Here is a 19,231-nt window from a genome sequence, read left to right on the forward strand (position 1 = left end):
TTGTGCTATCTGCACGAGACGGGCCTCCATGCTTTCACTTCCACACTATGCCGTGTGCGCAGCCATGCGAATACGCAAGCAGAGTATACTATCAATGCTTGCCACATTTTATACAATGCCCGTCTCAAAATGGAGAGGGTTTAGCTCGGTATGGGATGAGGATTGTCTGTCTCTTGCTCTCACACACGATTACGGGTCTAGTGGGTGAGTCCGGGTGGGACAACAGTAGTCGGAGCTTTCCTCTCTTTGGGGCTTATTGGTTAGTAATATACGTACATTAGCGTTTGGCTACGTCGTCAAGGCTCTGCAAAGTCTGTCGAAGTTAGAAATACCTCTTAACTGTTAGAGCTTGGCAGGAACTAGGTAAGTATATCGTGCTTTGAATGTAATGCAGCCTCTTGTATAACGTTTGTAGGAGCAAATGGCTGCTCATAATGACAGGTCTGAGATTGTCGCAGCAGCTGATAGACGGCATACAACTTAATCATATATCATGCGATCTAATTAGGTTGCATTCTAACTTGCCAGAGTCGCTGTTCATTTTTTAAGTCGTTGCGCTTCGTCCCTCCACATGCAATCACCAAGGGTAGGAAGCCATATGAAATGTCTTTTAAGATGCCGGCTCTACGTCGGCACGCGACAACCTTGTCGTGACCAGTTTTCGTGACCAGTTGAGTTGACGTTGTCTCATTAATTAACGGGCGCGTCCAAGACGCATTTTATCGCGAAAGTGTTTATGGCCCAGTGTCCAGCTGCGGCACGAAACACTATCGGCGGGTTACGACTTGTGCTTCCTCAACGGTCGGCTGTAGTGGCAAGACCGCGTGGTCACTTATGCACACGGAACCGTCGCCTTCTCCCGTTCTCAGGTGTGTACCTTGCCGGTGTTTTATGCTCACGAACAACGAATGAGTCGGTTTTTTTGCAAGTGTCTTTCTATGTCGTGTCGTATCGACAAGACATGGTTCAGTGGCGCCCTGTTTATGCGATTATCAGTCTCATTTTTGGACTTTTTAAAATGAAATCAAGGCACGCGCACTGCAGTTATATAAAAAAGGCAGATAATAACAGGCCGGATCTTCCAGAAAGCTGTCTAGCAATACCGAGTTTTTCGTCTGTCATAGAGTCGCTAGAATGACGGCCGCATGCATTACGCAGAATGATTGTTTACCAGCAAAATATACTATGAATTGGAGCGTATAATTAAAAGTAAAAGTATATACAGGGTGTCCCACGTAACTTGAGCCATACTTTTAAAATATGCAAATGCCACGCAGCTGGACAAAACCAAGGTAATATGTTTTGCAGTCGCTTGGAGATACTCAGAATATTTTTTCCATTCCACCTAATTATATAATTAGTCTTAAATAATTATTTACCGTCTCAAATATTATATTTAGATGAAAAGTGTGAATGATAAAATTGTAGAGCAACATGAAGAACTCCCGATACAGCTTTCTGTTTCTCAATACGTGGTACATAAAAGTGTTTTCCGAGCGTGAAAGAAGCCCGCGAATACACGCAAAATTACTGTTGCGTGTATTAGTAATACATTATTATTATCTAATTAGCAATACAATCTTTCAGCATATTAGGAACCACATCAAACCTTGTAAAAAATGGGACCGCCCTTCTGAAACGCTCGTTCTTCAAACTTTGCCTTAGTTAAGCCTTTTCTAATCTTTCAAGCTGGTTAGCTTTGTGATAGGCCGTTCCAAATGAGGATCATTTAATGCATAACCTATTCTAGAATTCTAGGCTGCCCTCATTGTAAATACCCATATCCCCCGTAACCTAATACTATATGGTCATATTGGTTGATATAGAATCATACGGGAAGGGGGGGGGGGGGGGGTGATACAGGTTACAGCTTTGTCCGACCTGATTATAGACACAGGGCAAAAGGGCCATACGGATTTTTTTATAGGTGCGCATAGCACTTGCAACTTCATTTGTCTAACATGAGGTAAAAAAAAATGAAATAAATGATAGAAACTATGGACACAAAATTGTAAAATTATATTTGCAATCTTTCATCTTAAGGGTAACATGGTTGAAACAGACCACTACGCGGAGAGATACCAACAGGAACGGCGAAGTCCAGCCACGACTTCCGCCGTTGTGGTGCAGAAACAAAGGTGGTGCCGGCTCAAGAACGCGGCTCAACCCAAAAATTACATTGTGAGTATAGCTCAGTTATTCCTTTCATCTCAAGTAACTCCGCAAAACAATCTAGCCCATCTACCCTGAGTGACACAGGAAGCATGCACACTTGCAGCAATGTTCGCTAAATGCCTTTGCTAAATATTGTGACCTCGATAATACAAATTCCAACTGGCTGCCACCTTAGGAACGTGTTTCCCATCAACGTTACCGCTGAAAAAAAAATTTAATTTACCAAACGACTAAACATTCAATTGATTACAAGTTACTTGAACGTATTGCGTACATATCTGGGCGGCCCGGTGTCTTCTAACCACACGAGTGGTAGACTTACTGTATATAAACAATAAGTGTAAAAAGTTATGAGAGCAGTTTTGATTCGTTAATCTCTACCGCATGTATAACGGTGAAGCCTTCACTGTGTCCTCAGTGTCTCTGACGTTCTACGACTGAGTATCGCGATGTCGCGCGTTCGATTCCCGAAAGCCGAGACTGCATTGCGATGCGAGCGAAACGTAAGAACGCTCGCGTGACATGCCTTGGGTGCACGCTAAAGAACCACAAATAATGAAAATTAATCGAGAGTCCTCCGCTATATACCACGACACTCACTGCAAACTCTTCCATGTTCGGGGCGTTAAAGTTTAAAATTAAATACCCTATAGGCACATAGGTGCACCAAGACGTAAAGTCACTGGGGCTGGTTCGTCAGTGAAACTACTGCTCCAGCGTCGTCAATGCAGCATTATTTAACTTACCTGATGTCTGCCTTCAGTGACATATCGCGGCCGACTGTTTATAAATGACAGTTACATATTTGTATACAGGTGTGAAATACAAAAATTGTAGCCCTTAGCCTGAATGCTACAGCCACTACTGGTATGTCCTAGCATAATTCCAGATACTACAATGTCGATAGGGACTCCCTATTTCACGAAAAATATCACCATTCAAAACTAATGTGTAGTTTGCTGATTTGCTAACGCCATCCGAAAGCGATTTCGAACACCCGTTTGCAGCCCTGAGGTAAAGCAACACGTTTAGCTTTTCGTCAGACATAATAGTGCCTGTTTAAAAGTAAAGCGAACATTCGGCTTCATTCTTTGCATTAAACGGGGATGCCGTACCCTATTTTTGTCATCAAGTGTTCTACTTCAATATTTGCGGTTTATTTATGTGGTTCTCGCGGACACTGAGCGAACAAGCAAGAATTAGTTAAGTATCTTAATGTTGACGTAACTGAAGATGGGTTTCTTACGCTCTTCACGAATGTGAACGACCACAACTTTCAATACCTAACATGAATAAGTGTACGTTAGTATGATGAACCCTTATGATAAAGTTCCTGTACTGGTTCATATTACAATTTCCGGGTTCTCCGTGCGTGCGTACCAAAATCGTCGACTGCCTTCGACATCCACTCGGCACTACTGCCTTCGCGACCAGCCTGCTTCACTGCCTGAACAAGCGTATAACATTTGACCTATATTAGCGTACAGGTGTGTTCTGTCACGGGAAGTTGTTTTGGGGCTTTAAGCTGCTCCTAATTGTTCACTAAAAATTATTTTCACCTAGCTATGCACGAGGACGAGCAGCGGTTGAGCCTGTTTACGTTAAATCGTACTAGACATCCAGCAGTCATTCACCAACAAATGATTGCCACAGGACCATAGGTAAACATTTGCTCTAGTTTGCACGTGTTTGCACAAGGTTGCGACTGATTTGGCAGAATTGCTGCGGCCGTGGGTTAAAATTATATTCGCTGTACATTATTGCGTAACACTGACATTTCCATAGATCTGTTATTACGCGTCGTGGGGGCTCAGTGGCCATGGATGCAGTTCTGCTACCGAGAGCGAGGGCACAGGTTCGATTCCATACTGCACCTGATTGTAAGTTGAGTTCAAAAACGCTCGTGTTTTTCTTTTTGCGGTTAAAGATTGCCTGGAGCCATCGACTCTCATAGCCTCGTTGTTGCCTTACGTCATAAGCCCCAGGAGTTCTATCAGAGATCGGTTATCCTCTCTTTCTCCTTCCTTTTTTTCGCAATGCTGTTTTTTCTGTGAAACTCACCTGCATATATATTTTAACCACTAATATATATATATATATATATATATATTTGGTGCAACTGTAGCATGGCACTGACAAAATATGCGCCGTTTTTTTTATCTAAGCGCAGATAGAGCAACATGCAGACTAAAGCGTATTCATGACTCTTTAACTGTGGGACCAAATATGTCACAGAGAACCCGACGCACAGAGCATGATAGGAAATCCTCATTACAGTTTTTAGTACTGAAGGGAATCTCACCTGTCGCAGTGACTCAGTGGCTACGGCGTTCTGCTTCTGATCAGGCTGTCCCAGGTTCAATCATAGGGCCCCGAGGCTACATTCTGATGAGGGCGGAATACACAAAGGCGCCTGTACCACGCTCTCTGTGTACCCCAGTTGCTGAAAGTTGATCCGCATGGTCGCTTCCCACAGTTGGTGTGCTGCATTGATACTTTAAAGTCCAAATAAGCAAAGATGAACCACTCAAAAGCTTTGTTGTTCGTACTTTAAAGGCCTGAGAGTTCTTTCTTTCTTCCTTTCTCTCTTTATTTCTTCCTATTTCTTTCTCTTTCTTTCTCTTTCTTTCGTGTGTGTATGTGTGTGTCTGTGTGTGCGTGCATGCGTGCGAGCGAGCGTTTGCCACATAATAAGCTACTACATGGGCTGACGCATCGTAACACGCTTAACGTACAGCGCTGCGATGAAACAGTGTTCATCCACCATGGAAGTTCAGTTTATACGTATGATGTTTCACGGCTAAACAGAAGATCACAGGTTCGATAACCGACATAGTTGCAACGCTCTAGGGGTGCGGAATGCAAAATCCCTCGTGTAGTGTACTTTAGGTGCACGTTAAAAATTGGGTGCACGCTGGCCAAATTATTCCGATGCCATCCACTATACCGCGTCCCTCATTATTCGTTGCGCAGTCTCGGGACGTTGAACACTATATACATATAATTTTTAAGCACCAGCGTTATGCGTTAGCGTTAGTCTCTATGCTTTTCGTTGCGGTGAGTCACATTTGCATTGTAGGAGACAGAGAAGTGCAGACATGTTGCGTGAAACAGATGTTCTGGGAAAGTCAGAGATAGCTCTTGCAAAACACAAACGAATTGACACACCCCAGTAAAGCACTGTGCTTTTTTTTTTCGCCATTGCAGATGGGATAAGCGGTTCCAGCAACATACATATTCCCGTCAATGATGAAGCCTCGTATTCGTGGCAGGTGGTACTGAAGTAAAAAAAAAACACAAGAAGAGAGCAAAAACGCACTGGCGCACTAGCAGCACGTGTCTGCGAAAATATCATCTCCGCTTTCTATGCGATCTTTCTGTCCTCTGAACGTTATCTCCAGTTTTTCATAAAGGTTGAAAATATTTCTTGTTTTCTTTTTTCTTCTTGGGGTGGGAAAGAGGAAACGAGCCATCCTAGAGTACTTAAGCCAAGAAATAACTTTACAATAAAAATTTGATCGTCTATCTTTTCTACGAGATGAAGCCATGTATACACTCGGTAGGAAGGATAGGTTAAGAGAGAGAGATTTTTCTTGAAGGAGACTAGACAACTCGACCAGAGCTATAGCACGCTCTAGCCAGCTATTCTGCATCGGGAGCAGGAGGAGGGGTAAAGGTGACAACAAGATGTGAGGAGAGGTGACGACTTAATCGAAAAGGAACGTAACGCAGTAGTCACAAATTCAGTATTGTACTGATCATTAGAAAGTGCAAAAACGTCATCCCACCCGATAAGAGAATGTATTAGAACCGAAATCGAAGATTTCCATATATATTGGCTGAACCGACTTGGCTGAGCCCACTGTTTTAAACATAACTTCATAAAAGGTAATCTAACGGCGCTGCAGACGCGGCGAATTAATGACGACACCCACCGAGTCTGTCGCCTCTACTTCGTCCTGTATAAAGCTTTATTAAATTGCCTTCTATGAATGCACCAACCAGCCTAGTTCAGCACACTCTTGCAGAACTTCAAAAAAGAACAAGAACAAAAAGACGTAAAGAGTTGTCAAAGGGGCATTCAACGGATATTGTTTAACTGCGCGAACAAACGGACCACAGAGACAGCATGGATCAAGGACAGGCGCAGACTTGCAACTAATGGTTATTCCAGAAATACCACATATAATTACATCACAGACATACACCACTGCGCGTGCGCGGAAAAATAAAACAAGAAAAAAAATTTGTTTGTGGAAAACGCAACCTACCTACGCTCATCAATAAACTTCATCTCACTGTTGTGCAGATAATCTTAGGTGTCGCTCGCACAATCATGTCCCTTCTTTCTTATATGGTACACCTCGAGTAGCTCTCTCGCTCGGCTATCACGGCAGCGACACAAAATGTTTACTTTTTTTGTGATCGGCTTACACGGGCACGCCAAGCAGTGCACAGGAAAGTGCCCATTCGCTTTATTCCTAATTGGCAATTCATGCTCACGCAAGCGTACATTCACGCACCTTCCTGTCACGCACATCCTGTATCGACCAAAAATCTAAGCCACCTATAATCGCGAGCAATGTGAGTGGAAACACCCAATTTGTTTTAAAGAAACAACTAGTGGTGATGTGTGAATCTGAATGTGACATTTTAACATGCAGCAGGTAGCTCTCCCTGCGTAACATGTAGTGTCGTTGAACACTTTTGCGCTCACAATGTTTTTTTGGCCACTATGATGCTTTGAAAGCGTTTTTTTATTTCCTTTCACATTGCTCGTATGGGTAAGTGTGTCGCTAAAGCAATTTTTGGCGTCATAAGGAAGCAACACTCGCTTGTGGCTTCGAACTAGTGATCCGGGAGTTAAGCGTTGTAAACTAATGATATGGCTAACTTATTTTAATTTTTTATTTTTTACAGTGAAGCATCTGTGCATGGTTAGAAGTGCTAGAAGACGTTATATTCCACTTCTAATGGTGTAGAGAAAAATAACTAGATAATTCACTAGGTTTATATTTAGTGGCAATGAGGGACATGCTAAGGGTTATATGCAGGCAAACATTGATACGGGAGTGTCACTTAGTAGCTAAATAAGCATTGCCAGACCACCGTTTTCTGCGTGTTTGGAGACGTTATATAAACCCTTACAAAGTTTTCTCGTTGTGCAGGCAAACGTTGATCCGGGATTGTCACTTAGTAGCTAAATAAGCATTGCCAGACCACCGTTTTCTGCAGTGTTTGGAGACGTTATATAAACCCTTACAAAGTTTTCTCTTTGTCCTGTGAGAACTAAAACATAGCAGTAATTCTTTATTTGCAGTAAATGCAAGGCCGTGTTATGGGCGACGTACATCAGGATTTTGCAGTCTGAGATTATTCACACGCTTTGTATAAATTACTTATACAATCATTACAGAATTTTAATAGCTTCGATTACAAGCCCGGCAGGAAGTTTCAGCAATGTCTTGAAAGGACTCAACGCACTACAAAGTTGAAACTTGACCGAATAGGGAGCTTCTCATGCGTCATTTGTGTTGAAAGTGTCAAGAGTGTCAGATAATTAAAGCTTCTGTAAATACATTACTAACCCTTTCAGGCTCCAATTAATTTTGTTGCTTTGAACCTCAATTTCCCCGCATTTCTTACATCTTCAGAATCATAAAAAGCATGCAGCTGCACAATTGAAAAAGAATTTTCAATTCATGAGTCTGGAGGCGCCGAAGTAGTGGCGATACCAACCGCTTGTGTTTGTATTTCGCTGGTTTTCTTTAAAGGCAAGTACAAGAAGCTTCACCAATGCGCATTTTGCACATTTCAATGAGGGCGAAATTCGAAAACACCCATGTGCTTAGATTTAGGTGCACGTTAAAGAACCCCAGGTGGCCCAAAGTTCCGGAGTCCCCCACTACGGCTTGCCTCATAATCAGATCGTGGTTTTGGCACGTAAAAGCCCCATAATTTAAGCTTCTTGCGGAACCCAACATTTACAAAGTTAGGCCGTTAGTTTATATGAATTAATTGACTTTGCAAAACTAAGAAAAAAATACCACAGACTAGCTCGCGCGATCCTCAACACCACTGAGTTCGTTTCAGCCCACTAGCCCACTCCGTCGTTTTTAAAACATTGGTTACTTTTACCTGGGACACCCTGTATACATAATGCATATGTATTTAAAGTGCACTCTTATCCATACCCGTCTGCACGACACATTACAAAGGGAATCTCTAAACTCAATGATATGTTATCTCTTGCCATTGACGATTTCAGTCGGTCTCTTGGAGTATCATGGTGAAGATATTTTAGAAGTAAATGCTGTGTATATTCGTTCTCATGGCCAGGGTCATAAGACGACGTTCGTTTTTTACGTTTAGCATATGTTGACTGTATTGCCACGTTGCAGTGAGTTAGCTAAAGAAGCACACGGGTACCCACAACTGTGATTTTCGATTTCAACACTTCATTTGGAGAGCTTGTCCCCAGAGAAGCAAGCGACATTCAAAGCACAACGATAGAGGCAAACAAGGTCATCGGTCGCCGAAATCTGATCTATGGGGTCAGGCACGTTTATGTATACATGACTCATCGTACTTTCCAGTGCAATTACTGGCACTCGCGTACGTTCTAGAATGTACATCACTGTTCGCGTCACACATCTGATTAGACAAGGTTGTCTCGCGATAGAATCGGTGACAACATTCGGGAAAAATCGAATACATGCAGGCGAGTCTTTCGCTGAGTGATAAGTTTAACACTTAATAGCAGGGGGGGAAATGGTCACAAAAAAAAAACATTCAGAGCCCTTCCCCTGTCGAGAAAAGGGGGGTAAGCGAAGCTTGTGGCAAGACGACGCTGTCGCAGGCGTTCCGCTTCGTTTGCCTTAAACTCAGGGTCGGCGGCGCCTTGTTGACGTTTCGCCTGGACTTCGGACGCTCTCACCCTAGAAACGGCACGTCGGCGACGAGCCTCCCATGCACCCCGTACAGATGGTAAACCAGCGGAGCTGAAATGTGCGGCCCCGGTACGAGCCACACGTGATTTCTTTCATTCCTTATCTCTTTCTTTCTTTCTTGTTCCTGGCTCGTACCCTCAGGTCCCTGGCTCATACCCGCATATCCAATGCGGTTATGCGCCACACGTGATTTTATTATTGTTAATCGTGACGTAACGGTCGAGCATGTGATGTTATTGAATGTCATAACCTATCAGTAAAATTAGTCATACATTCGTACCCTTCCATGCCAATTTTGGTATATACCAAGTGTACGAGACGCGCGTTTTCGACAAGTTTTCCAAAGGGTAGTAGCGTGACACCACCACCATCACCCCCACCACCACCGCCGACACTTGTGAGGCAATACAAGTTTCGCTTTAAAAGGCAGATGGTCTACACGTCTCAATACGTTCATTGCGATACTGCAGCGAGTACACACCAAACAAGGGCACCAGGTAAAGTTAACACACAAGCAGGAAGTTATCTATATATATATATATATCAAGGCGAACTACAGTGAGCGTGTGCAGAGTGTTCAGAATCAAAATTAAAAAAATATAAAAACCGAGAGCTTCGACATATGCAAAGAATTCACGTGGCGCTCAAAAATGCGAATACCTTGTCAGTTAGTAATACAGGTGGCTAACTTAGGCTCATATCTGCACGCTTTTTGATATGGAAGGCCTCGGTTATTTTGTGTGTTTGTTTTTATGAGCAAACACAATCATAGTAGCCCAAGAATCAGGTTCACAATGACAGCTCTTGCAGTGGTTAGCTAAATGTGAGTGGCTATATTTGTCAAGTGATTGTCGATGTTCTTTTATACTGGTATTAACACACCATCTGGTCTCGCCTATGTAAACGTGGCCGCAAGTCAATGGCAACATGTACACTACCTCTAGTTTACGTCTTACGAACTTGGCGTGTCCTTGTACAGCGCAGACACACTTTTTCTTCAATTTGCTAAATTCTTTGGCCACCGCTTGGCAACTCCGGTGCAGTTTGTCAGGAACACTGAAAACAACGTCAAAGCGAAACTCGGGGCTTAATTTATATACGCAAAGAACAATAGTATGGAACAGAATAACAAAATTATTAGGTTGGCCCTCTTACCATTCGCCGTTGGTCGATGATCAAGGCAACAGTCTTAAAGGCCAGGCCAATGCCCTTAGAGAGCACTTCGAGCGTGTTTCTGGTTCAGAACATTACTCCAAAGCTTTCCTGAAGCACAATAATGTAGCAGACAGTAAGGTATTTCAATCGCAAGTGAAATAAAAGTTAACAATACAATCATTCTTTTGTTGTAGCCGAGCGCAGAGCTGCTTTGAACATCTGTGTGAGGTGTGCTCGGGGAACTCATCGAATTATGTACCTAATCATAAAACACCTTCACTCTAATACACAAATGGCTCTGTTGTCCCTTTTCGACGCATCTGGGCAACATGATACATTCTAGTAGCATGATAAGAGACTATTATAGTCGCTATATCTCAACAGGGTAAGTATCCATCTTCTGTGACACGTTTCCAGTCTGTATAGCGCTAACAAGCTGCCTCTGTAAGCTATCTGAAAAAGAAAACTACTACTCGCCGGCAATTACACTTCCTCGAATCAAATTTGCTTGACCCTTAGCAATGTGGGTTTAGAGAAGCCCGATCCACAACTGACCACCTCGTTCGGGTTGAGGCATACATCCGTGAAGCTTTTGTTCACAAACAGTTCTTACTTTCGGTGTTCCTGGATATAGAAAAGGCTTATGACACCACCTAGTGCTGCGGAATTTTGCGAGATCTCTCGGAAATGGGTATACGTGGCAACATGCTTAACATAATATAAAGTGATTTATACAACCACACGTTCCGTGTTAGAGTTGGCAATGCACTGTCCAGGCCATTTTTCCAGGACACTGGGGGTACCACAGTATGGAGCACTTAGTTGCACCCTTTTTATTCTAAAAATGAATTCGTTGCATTTATTTATTCTACGAAGTATGTTTTATTCCACTTATGTTGATGATTCAACTTGGCCTAAACAAGGTGTCGAGATGGGCGCGGGAGAATGGATTTAAACTGAATCTCTTGAAAAGCTCATGCGCCACTTTTTGAAAATACGCCTGGTTTCATACCCCATACTGAGCTCCAATGTCAACACTTACCTGTAAATTGACCACACAAATTTTTAGGCATCATTTTAGACATGAAGGTAACCTGGATTCCACACCTGATTTACCTTCGGAACAGATGCCTAGAAACAACCAACATTCTTAAAATCCTTTCAGAAACAATGTGGGGTAGTGGGAGGAAGTACCTCATGAACCTTTACAAAAACGTCACACGAACACGCTTAGATTACGGGACCATAGTGTATAAATCGCCAGCTCCTAGCGCCTTCAGAACAAGCCCTGTAGAGAGTCTCTACGTAGAAGCGAACGAGTGATCGCTCTATTTTCAGCGATTGTACTCCAGTTTCATCTATTTTCTGAAAGTGAACGTAAACCTCGAACATCTCTATTACCTTTCCGTAAACGACGTGGCATCTGCTGAGCTGTTTAATAATCGACCTGTAGCTCGAGAACCATTCTCTGTGCGCGTAAGAGAGCTTTGTGAGGAAATGGGTGTTCTAATCCTGGAGTATAGCCTGATGGCACCAGTGAAGGCATGTTATTGTAGCCGTAACAGCTCATAAAATGTGATACATCGATCGTAGAGGGAACAAAACACGCTCTAAAGGCACATATTCGAATACATTTCCTAGAACTTCAGCAAAAGTACTTGTGCACAGGATTTACCCTGATGCTTTTAGGTCGCGTACCGGCGTGTTCTTTGCAGCAAACGGTTCATCGTTCTCGAAATCCAATGTCCTGCACCCGGAAACAAGTATCTTTATGGCTGAGGTTTATGCACCGTCATCGGCTGTCTAACATATAAGGGCATTAAAACTTCGAAAAAAAGAAAACAATTATATTTGCAGACTCTCTAAGCGTCGCAAAAGTCTTAATGTCACTGCGGAAATTCTGTACTTGGTGAGCTTTATTCCGTTCTTTGCACAACGTCTGTCTCTCACCAGCATGACTTTTTATGCTAGGTGATTGGGTACAGGGGAGTCGCGGATAATATGCCAGCTGACCAAATTGCCACATTGATTGCATCACAAGGTATAAATCCTACCGCAGCTGTCCCTGCTACAGATCTGAAGCCTTTCATACGAAAGAAACTCAGAAGCCACTGGCAACGTTTGTGGAACGCTGGAACGAATAAGTTTCACGTAATTAAGGTTACGTAACAGTTACGTTCCTGGCCATCCACAACAAAAACATGATAACCTGATATCCTATTCTGTCGACTCAGGATAGGACACACGAATGGCACCCTCACTATTTTGCTGACTGGTGATGAGCCTCCAACTTAAGGTAGATGTGGTGAGAGGCTGACCGTCCTCTGCTTCCTCCTGTATAGTGACCGGAAGTCGAAGCTGAAAGAAAAAAAGCAATTTCTTTTAGCATATCGGCAGCACATCCCTCTTCATACGGCAATGTTTCTAGGTGCAAAACCGTTTTCTTTGTTGTGTTACATGTTATTAGCACAAGAAATTCACAGTGCATCATCACGCCAGAAGGTGCCGCTGTGATTTGGTATAGTGTTTGGTATAGTATATGCCTCTAGGCCCTTGCATTTCATGGCCTCTCGTAAGGCACTAGTGCTTCTTGCAAATTTTTGCCATTGACAAATTAACAGCGGAGCTGTTTAAGGCCGAGGTTGAACCGTGCCGAGCATTGATCAGAAAGGACGTGCAGAGAGAGAAAGAAAGAGGCAGACTGAGAGCACGAGAAATAAAGAAATAAATAACACGAAATGAACTTCCGTGGCGAGGCGGGATTCTAGCCCGGGTACCCACGGTCCGAAGGCGAGCGTCATAACGACTGCGCTATACACCCACGCTTGCAGAACATGCATTTATGGGAACCATATGGTTGCATTGTACCGACGATTGCAACACAACTTGCTATGGGCGAGAGAAAGAGAAAATTAGAGCGAGAGAGGGACAGTAGGAGAGAGAGAAGAAAAAGGAGAGAGAAAGAATAAAATAAAAAAAAAAACAATGTAAACTTTCTTGGCGAGGCGCGATTTCAACCCGGGAAGCATCATACCCACTAGGCTATACAACCACGTTTGCAGAGCTCCGTTGTTTCATCAGATTTCACAAGCGTGGAACTGGCTTAATTTTTTTTTAATTTATCATTTCATTTTATCGCAAGGTAACTTTCGTGTTCATGGTACACCTCATTAGTCATTTCCATTATTTTATTACCTACATATTTTAGGCACTTTACAGCGACAGGTTTTTAGGCCCCTTTGCAGCCACGTCACGTCTACCTCTCGTAACTCATCGCCCCATCGCCGACTCACTAACACTGGCCTGGCGCTCTTTGGCCTTACTTGTCTCTTGCGCCACAAAACACCACATTCATTCAGATAATGCCTTGCAAAAGCTGGAAAGTGAATGCGTCGCCGAATACTGGGCCCCAATGTAGGACGAAGTGCCAAGCAATTTTAACGCTGTTGTGAGTGTGTCAGCATCAATCAATGGAGTAAAGGCGCCGATGTGTTACGGCACAGACTACATTACTACCCTCTGATACAAGTTACGCATGAGAGTAAAATGGTTTTCTTGACTATGTAGAGCAAGATCTGTGATACCTTAAAAATAAGTCTCACTGGTACAAGGTGTGTGTGCCTATTTCCCCTAGATCTTTAGAAATAGTAGTATGATATCAGTTACAAAAACAAAAATGTGTACTTAAACATAATTTTTATGAAGTACTGCACATCCACTGCTTCACATAATGTATGTGTCATGTTGAATTTCTTCGAAAAAGGGAATAGCGCAATTTTTTTATGGGTGAATGATTCGCAACCTTGATCCCCCCTGAAAGACTTATCTGTTGTTTTACATGTCAAAATAAAGTACATGCACTCAGTGCCAAATAGCAGTAAGAGCGACGAGTTCGGTTAATTGGTTCAAATTGACAAACTGCATGTTTCATGCAGAACAATTAAACAACGAGACAGGGAGGTCGATCCTTTCTGTCTCTACGTCTTTATTCGTTCGTCGAGAAGAATGCATTCTTTCAAAATAACAATGCTATAGAACAGCATTGTGTATGTACAAGCCGACGGATTGTCACTAGCGCTTCAGAAACATTTGTCTTTTAGTGCGCTTCGCTCACTCTATTCTGCATGCGTCTCACCGTTTGGAGTTCTCAAAAAATTAAATGCAGCAAACTTAGCACTCATCAGAAGCTCACGTCATCGATGTAGAGAAACATTAGATAGACCTACTAAAGTTTTTTTCTCAAATCCTTTTGTTCAGTGACCATGAGAAGAGGTATCACAAGAGTGCCCGTGCTCGGCGTGGCAGCTCAGGATTGAAACGGACGAAGTAGTGAGAAATATTACGCCAGGAGTTGTGGAGGACTAAACGGGCTTCACTCGGCCAATGAACTTTACGGAATGCGCTCAAGCTAAAGTACTAGCTCGTTATCAGTTAGGAGGCAGAAAAAAAGAAAGAAAAGAAAAAAAACGAGAGGAGAAAGACGGGCGGGAAATACGGGCTGATACCGTGATTCTTGCCAAGTTTGATATATTGCTGACATTATCCATAAAAATGGGTGGTCTCTATGATGCGTGATCGTAAGTTATTCACGAAGAGTTGAATATTTTGTACGAAGCCCACATCCCGAACAGGTGAATCCTTGCTTCTGAATGAAATGAATACCGTTCACCCTTCAGAGGTTATGAATGTCGCCACTGTGGTCATATACATAACAAATGAAGGCATTGTAAAAGGTAGTCGCAAACTTGTCAGCCTGTGGCAGAACTTCAATTTAGGCTACATCAATTTTAGGTGTCAGAACAATGCTCGAGACGGTGGAAATTATGGAGCTTCTTACTGCGTACAAAGCTCTGCCTTTCTTTATACACGCTACAATTTATCCCGATCTGAGCGAGGGTTTTTCTTCTTGAAGGTCTTAGAACAGCTGTTTCAACAGAAGCCATCAATCGATATTGCTGTAATCGTGGTAGTAAAGGATACCGTAGAATCGGCAACCATCCGGCAAATTCAGGCAGTGGCGAACGAACTTCATTTCTAGTGGCCAAAGCGAAAGAAGATGGGAGAAGAGCAGTTGAAGCCTTCATCAAACCTCCATCACCGCGGACAAGGAGCCAGAGCAGATAGTAACGATAAACGCAGTACCTTTCACTCGCAGAATAACAATCCAAATCAAACTGGAGTGAGTAGCGGCGTAAGTTGTGCTTCTTAGCTTGTGACAACGTGTATCACTAAGAACGAGAGAAATAAAAGCTAGAAGTGGTGATGCCTTCGGACACAATAAAACGCTAACCTCAGCGTAAGTGTCTTCTTTAGTGTGATAATATCTTACCTGTAACAATGCCGTCTTAACTAAAGATAAGGATGAAATAAATTTGCTATGTTTTACGTTGGACCGCATCAAGCAGTCATTCGGAAAGGATGGCTATAACATGCACTGGATTAGAGTTATACAACTTCTTAAAATCACCGTTGTTAGAGGTCATCAGCATTGATTCATCCTTTCTTCAATTCTTGAGCTTTGGGGAGATGTCTTCAATCAAACACTCGACTAACATGTTCGCGCCATTCGAATGCCTGAATTATAGCGTTTCCGGGAAAACGAACTTTTCTTGCATAATATTTTAATAAAAATTGAAGGACACTTTGTAAATTCCAAAGTGTGTTCGGCGAAAGCCTGTGCCCATTCGACTGACTACTGCCGCTTGCGCATTCGCTCATTCTTCTTCTGGCGTTTGGTATCGGGGGAATCCACATTCTTGGGGCGCTTCTCCAAACCGCTTGCCGTGGAATCATCACCAGGGCCGCTTGGGAGCCATCCGACTAACTCGACTGCTGCAACGAGACGTCTGACGAATGAGCGTTGCCGCGCGCGCCGCTGTGCCATCACGTGATTGCTGAGGGAGTGTGAGGGGGAGAGGCCACAGCTGGTACCGTTCCAGGGCACGGACGGACGGACGGTCGGACTCCGCGAATATGAGCCATTAAAGTCTTTCGCCTTAAAATCCTGCAAGCACACGAAACGACCCAAGGCCGATGCCTGAACATTTGCGTCGCCTAAGCAGTAGAACTCGCACAGCTATCGGCTGAAACATGCGACCGTTTTGGCTCTTCATTTCAAGGGCACGTTTCAGTTGACATCCTGCGCGTGTCGCAAACGGAAGTCGGGTGACGCTACTTCTCAAATCGCTCTCTCGACAACAAGCGACCGTAAAAGTTGCGAGGTCGCGTCCGTGAGAACACACGGGCCACATGTTGGAGTGACGCAGATTCGCAGCAAACGTGTACTGCAGTAGAAGCACTTATCCTTGCATACACGTCGTTTCCTGCAACTTGTGTACACGTGCCACTCGAATGGGTCTAATTCATTCATGGCTTTTAACATCGTAAAACAATGCTGTACCTTTGGGAGACGCGGTATGGCGGACACCTAATAAACTATAACCACCTGAGGTTCTTTACCATGTACCCAAAGCACAATACATGTTTGTTTTTGTTTTTTCATTTCGTTCGCATTAAAGTGTGAACGCCGCGGCCTAGGAACACAACAAAACGTACGAATTTCGACATGAAACTTCAGCGCCTTCGAACGATTCGTAGAAGGGTCGAGAGGCGATACAGGTGCACCAAGTCAATTTATGACCTTAGAGACGTTCGACGTATACAAAAGAAAATCCAACGTCGTATGGATAGGCCGGAGGAACAACGGTGGAAGACGTTCTGCGAATTACTTGACCCTCGCAAGCCACTGTCTATCATATAGAGGACGGTGAGCGGTCTTGGCTCGTCTCCACAACAACACAATGACATCCATTCTGCGTCCCTAGCACTCCATCAAGGCCATTCGCAGGTTGATAAAGCCGAAGATTTCTGTGCGAAGATTGCGGGTAGTGTGGTCACCATCCATGGCGAAATTCTGGGAGAAGTTCCTGGGACACGCTTCCCAGAATTGAATGTGTCCTCCTCAGTTGAGGAACTGGACGCTGCTCAGGCCACATGTATGCGCTCAGTGTCGCAAGGGCCGGATGGCATCATCACCTAGGTGAAGATGGCCGAGGATGACTTCTGGAATGTTACAACCAGTCAATTAATGATGGCGTCGTTCCTGATCATTGGAAGTCCAGCCGCTTGATACCAATCCTGAAGCCTGGAAAGTTGCCACTTGACCTAGCATCCTACCGACCCACTGCGCTGTTCAGCTGCGTTGGGAAGGTCATGGAAAGAATGGTTCTGACACGCCTCGAGTGGTATCTTGAGCGTCACAACATATACCCCGAGGCCATGGCTGGATTTAGAAGAGGCCGCTCCTCTGTTGCCAACGTCATCGACCTCGTGACGTCTGTGCAACAAGAAAAACACCTCAAACGCATATCGGTTGCGCTTTTCCTCGATGTGAAAGGCGCCTATGATAATGTAACGCATGAAGCCGTCCTTGATGCCCTAGAAGGTAATGGAATTGATGAATGAATGTTTCGGTGGATTCGGAGCTATCTATTCAATATATCCTTCTTTGTAAGAAGTGCGGAATGGCCGAACCACTGACCAGTTACGACTGGCCGTGGCGTCCCGCAGGGAGGGGCTCTAAGCCCCATATTGTTCAACCCTGCAATCATTGGACTTGCCGAGGCTCTAACACATGCCGTCAACCTTTCCATATATACTGACGACATTTACATCTGGGCCTCGGCAGTTACACGTCCCTCAGGTGCGTGACACGGCTCCAAAAAGTAGTGACCTTGACATCGTGGTACCTGCGTGCTCAAGGCGTCAGCATTTCGACGGAGAAGTGCGCTTTAGTCGCTTTTACCCACAAGCCCATGCTCTGGTTCCCCCATTTTTATTTGACCACCAAGCAATTTCATACGCAAAATCTCACCGATTACTAGGCGTTATTATCAACAGAGACCTTTCATGGAGTGCCCGCATCTCATACCATCTCATACATGAATAAGAGGCTTACGTCTATCGCCCATATACTAAGGTTCCTTGCCGGTAAAACGTGAGACACATCCGCGGCACACATGCTTCAACTATACAGGACGCTCTTCCATGGATACTTGCGATTTAGCACACCAGTGCTGTCCAACGCTAGCAAAACTAACACCCGTGTCCTACAGAGCATTCAAGGCCAAGCCCTCCGAACATGTCTGGGGCTACCTCGGTGTGCTTCAACCGTAGCAACAATTGCCACCGCGAGAGAGCACCCAATAACGACTTGCATATCTATCGATGCACTCCGGGCGCATGTTCGCCATATATCCAGAGTTCCTGATCACCATCTCGCTCGCTTGCCTGAGAAAAGACCCAAGGCCGCGTATTGCGGATCATTGAGGTACTCGCCTGCAACAAGAACGCCATCATGTCTGTGGTGCTTAAAAAAGCCTCCTGTGTACATAGCTGTTCCGGGAATTGCGAAGAAGACTAGCCTGTCCACCACGGCTTTCAAGCAGATCACATTGGAACTTTTGCATTGCTCGTACGCTAACCGAATCCATGTTTACACGGATGGTTCGGTCTCGGAAAGTTCGACGGGCGTAGTTGTAATACCATATCGATCGGTCGTCTTCAAGTTTAAGACATCCCACTTCACATCTACAGGTTCCGAACTGGCCGCTCTTCGCGCTGCTGTGAAATACATTAAAAAAGAACCACCTAGCAAATGGGCAATACTTTATGATCAGAAAGTAGCCCTCCAAAGCTTGCGAGGTTTACTACGTGGAAATTACCACCAGCTGGTGTCCCAAATCAACGAAATTTGCCATTGGTTTTCTGAACGGGACATGATATAATCTTTCAGTGGCTGCCGGGACACTGTGGCATCGTTGGTAATCACGTCGCTGATAACGCTGCCCGACGTGTCAGGCTGAAGCACCAACACTCCTCATACCTTTATCGAGAATAGACGCTGCAAGAGAGCTTCGCAATCTCCCGCACACCATTACGTTGAGTTACTG

At 44.1% G+C, this 19,231-nt stretch overlaps 1 protein-coding gene across 1 annotated transcript in view; it reads left to right on the plus strand.

The window, feature by feature from the left end:
• The window catches only part of LOC119455715 (beta-1,3-galactosyltransferase 5), a 238,683-nt gene that overhangs the window by 213,734 nt on the left and 5,718 nt on the right, over positions 1 to 19,231 (plus strand). The window contains exon 2 of the mRNA XM_049669223.1: positions 2,044 to 2,181. Within this exon, the coding sequence (XP_049525180.1) occupies positions 2,050 to 2,181 (132 nt within the window). The 5' untranslated portion in view covers positions 2,044 to 2,049. The remainder of the gene's footprint in view (positions 1 to 2,043; positions 2,182 to 19,231) is intronic.

The sequence above is a fragment of the Dermacentor silvarum genome, chromosome 6 (genome assembly GCF_013339745.2).
Source record: "Dermacentor silvarum isolate Dsil-2018 chromosome 6, BIME_Dsil_1.4, whole genome shotgun sequence".
Lineage (NCBI taxonomy): Eukaryota > Metazoa > Arthropoda > Arachnida > Ixodida > Ixodidae > Dermacentor > Dermacentor silvarum.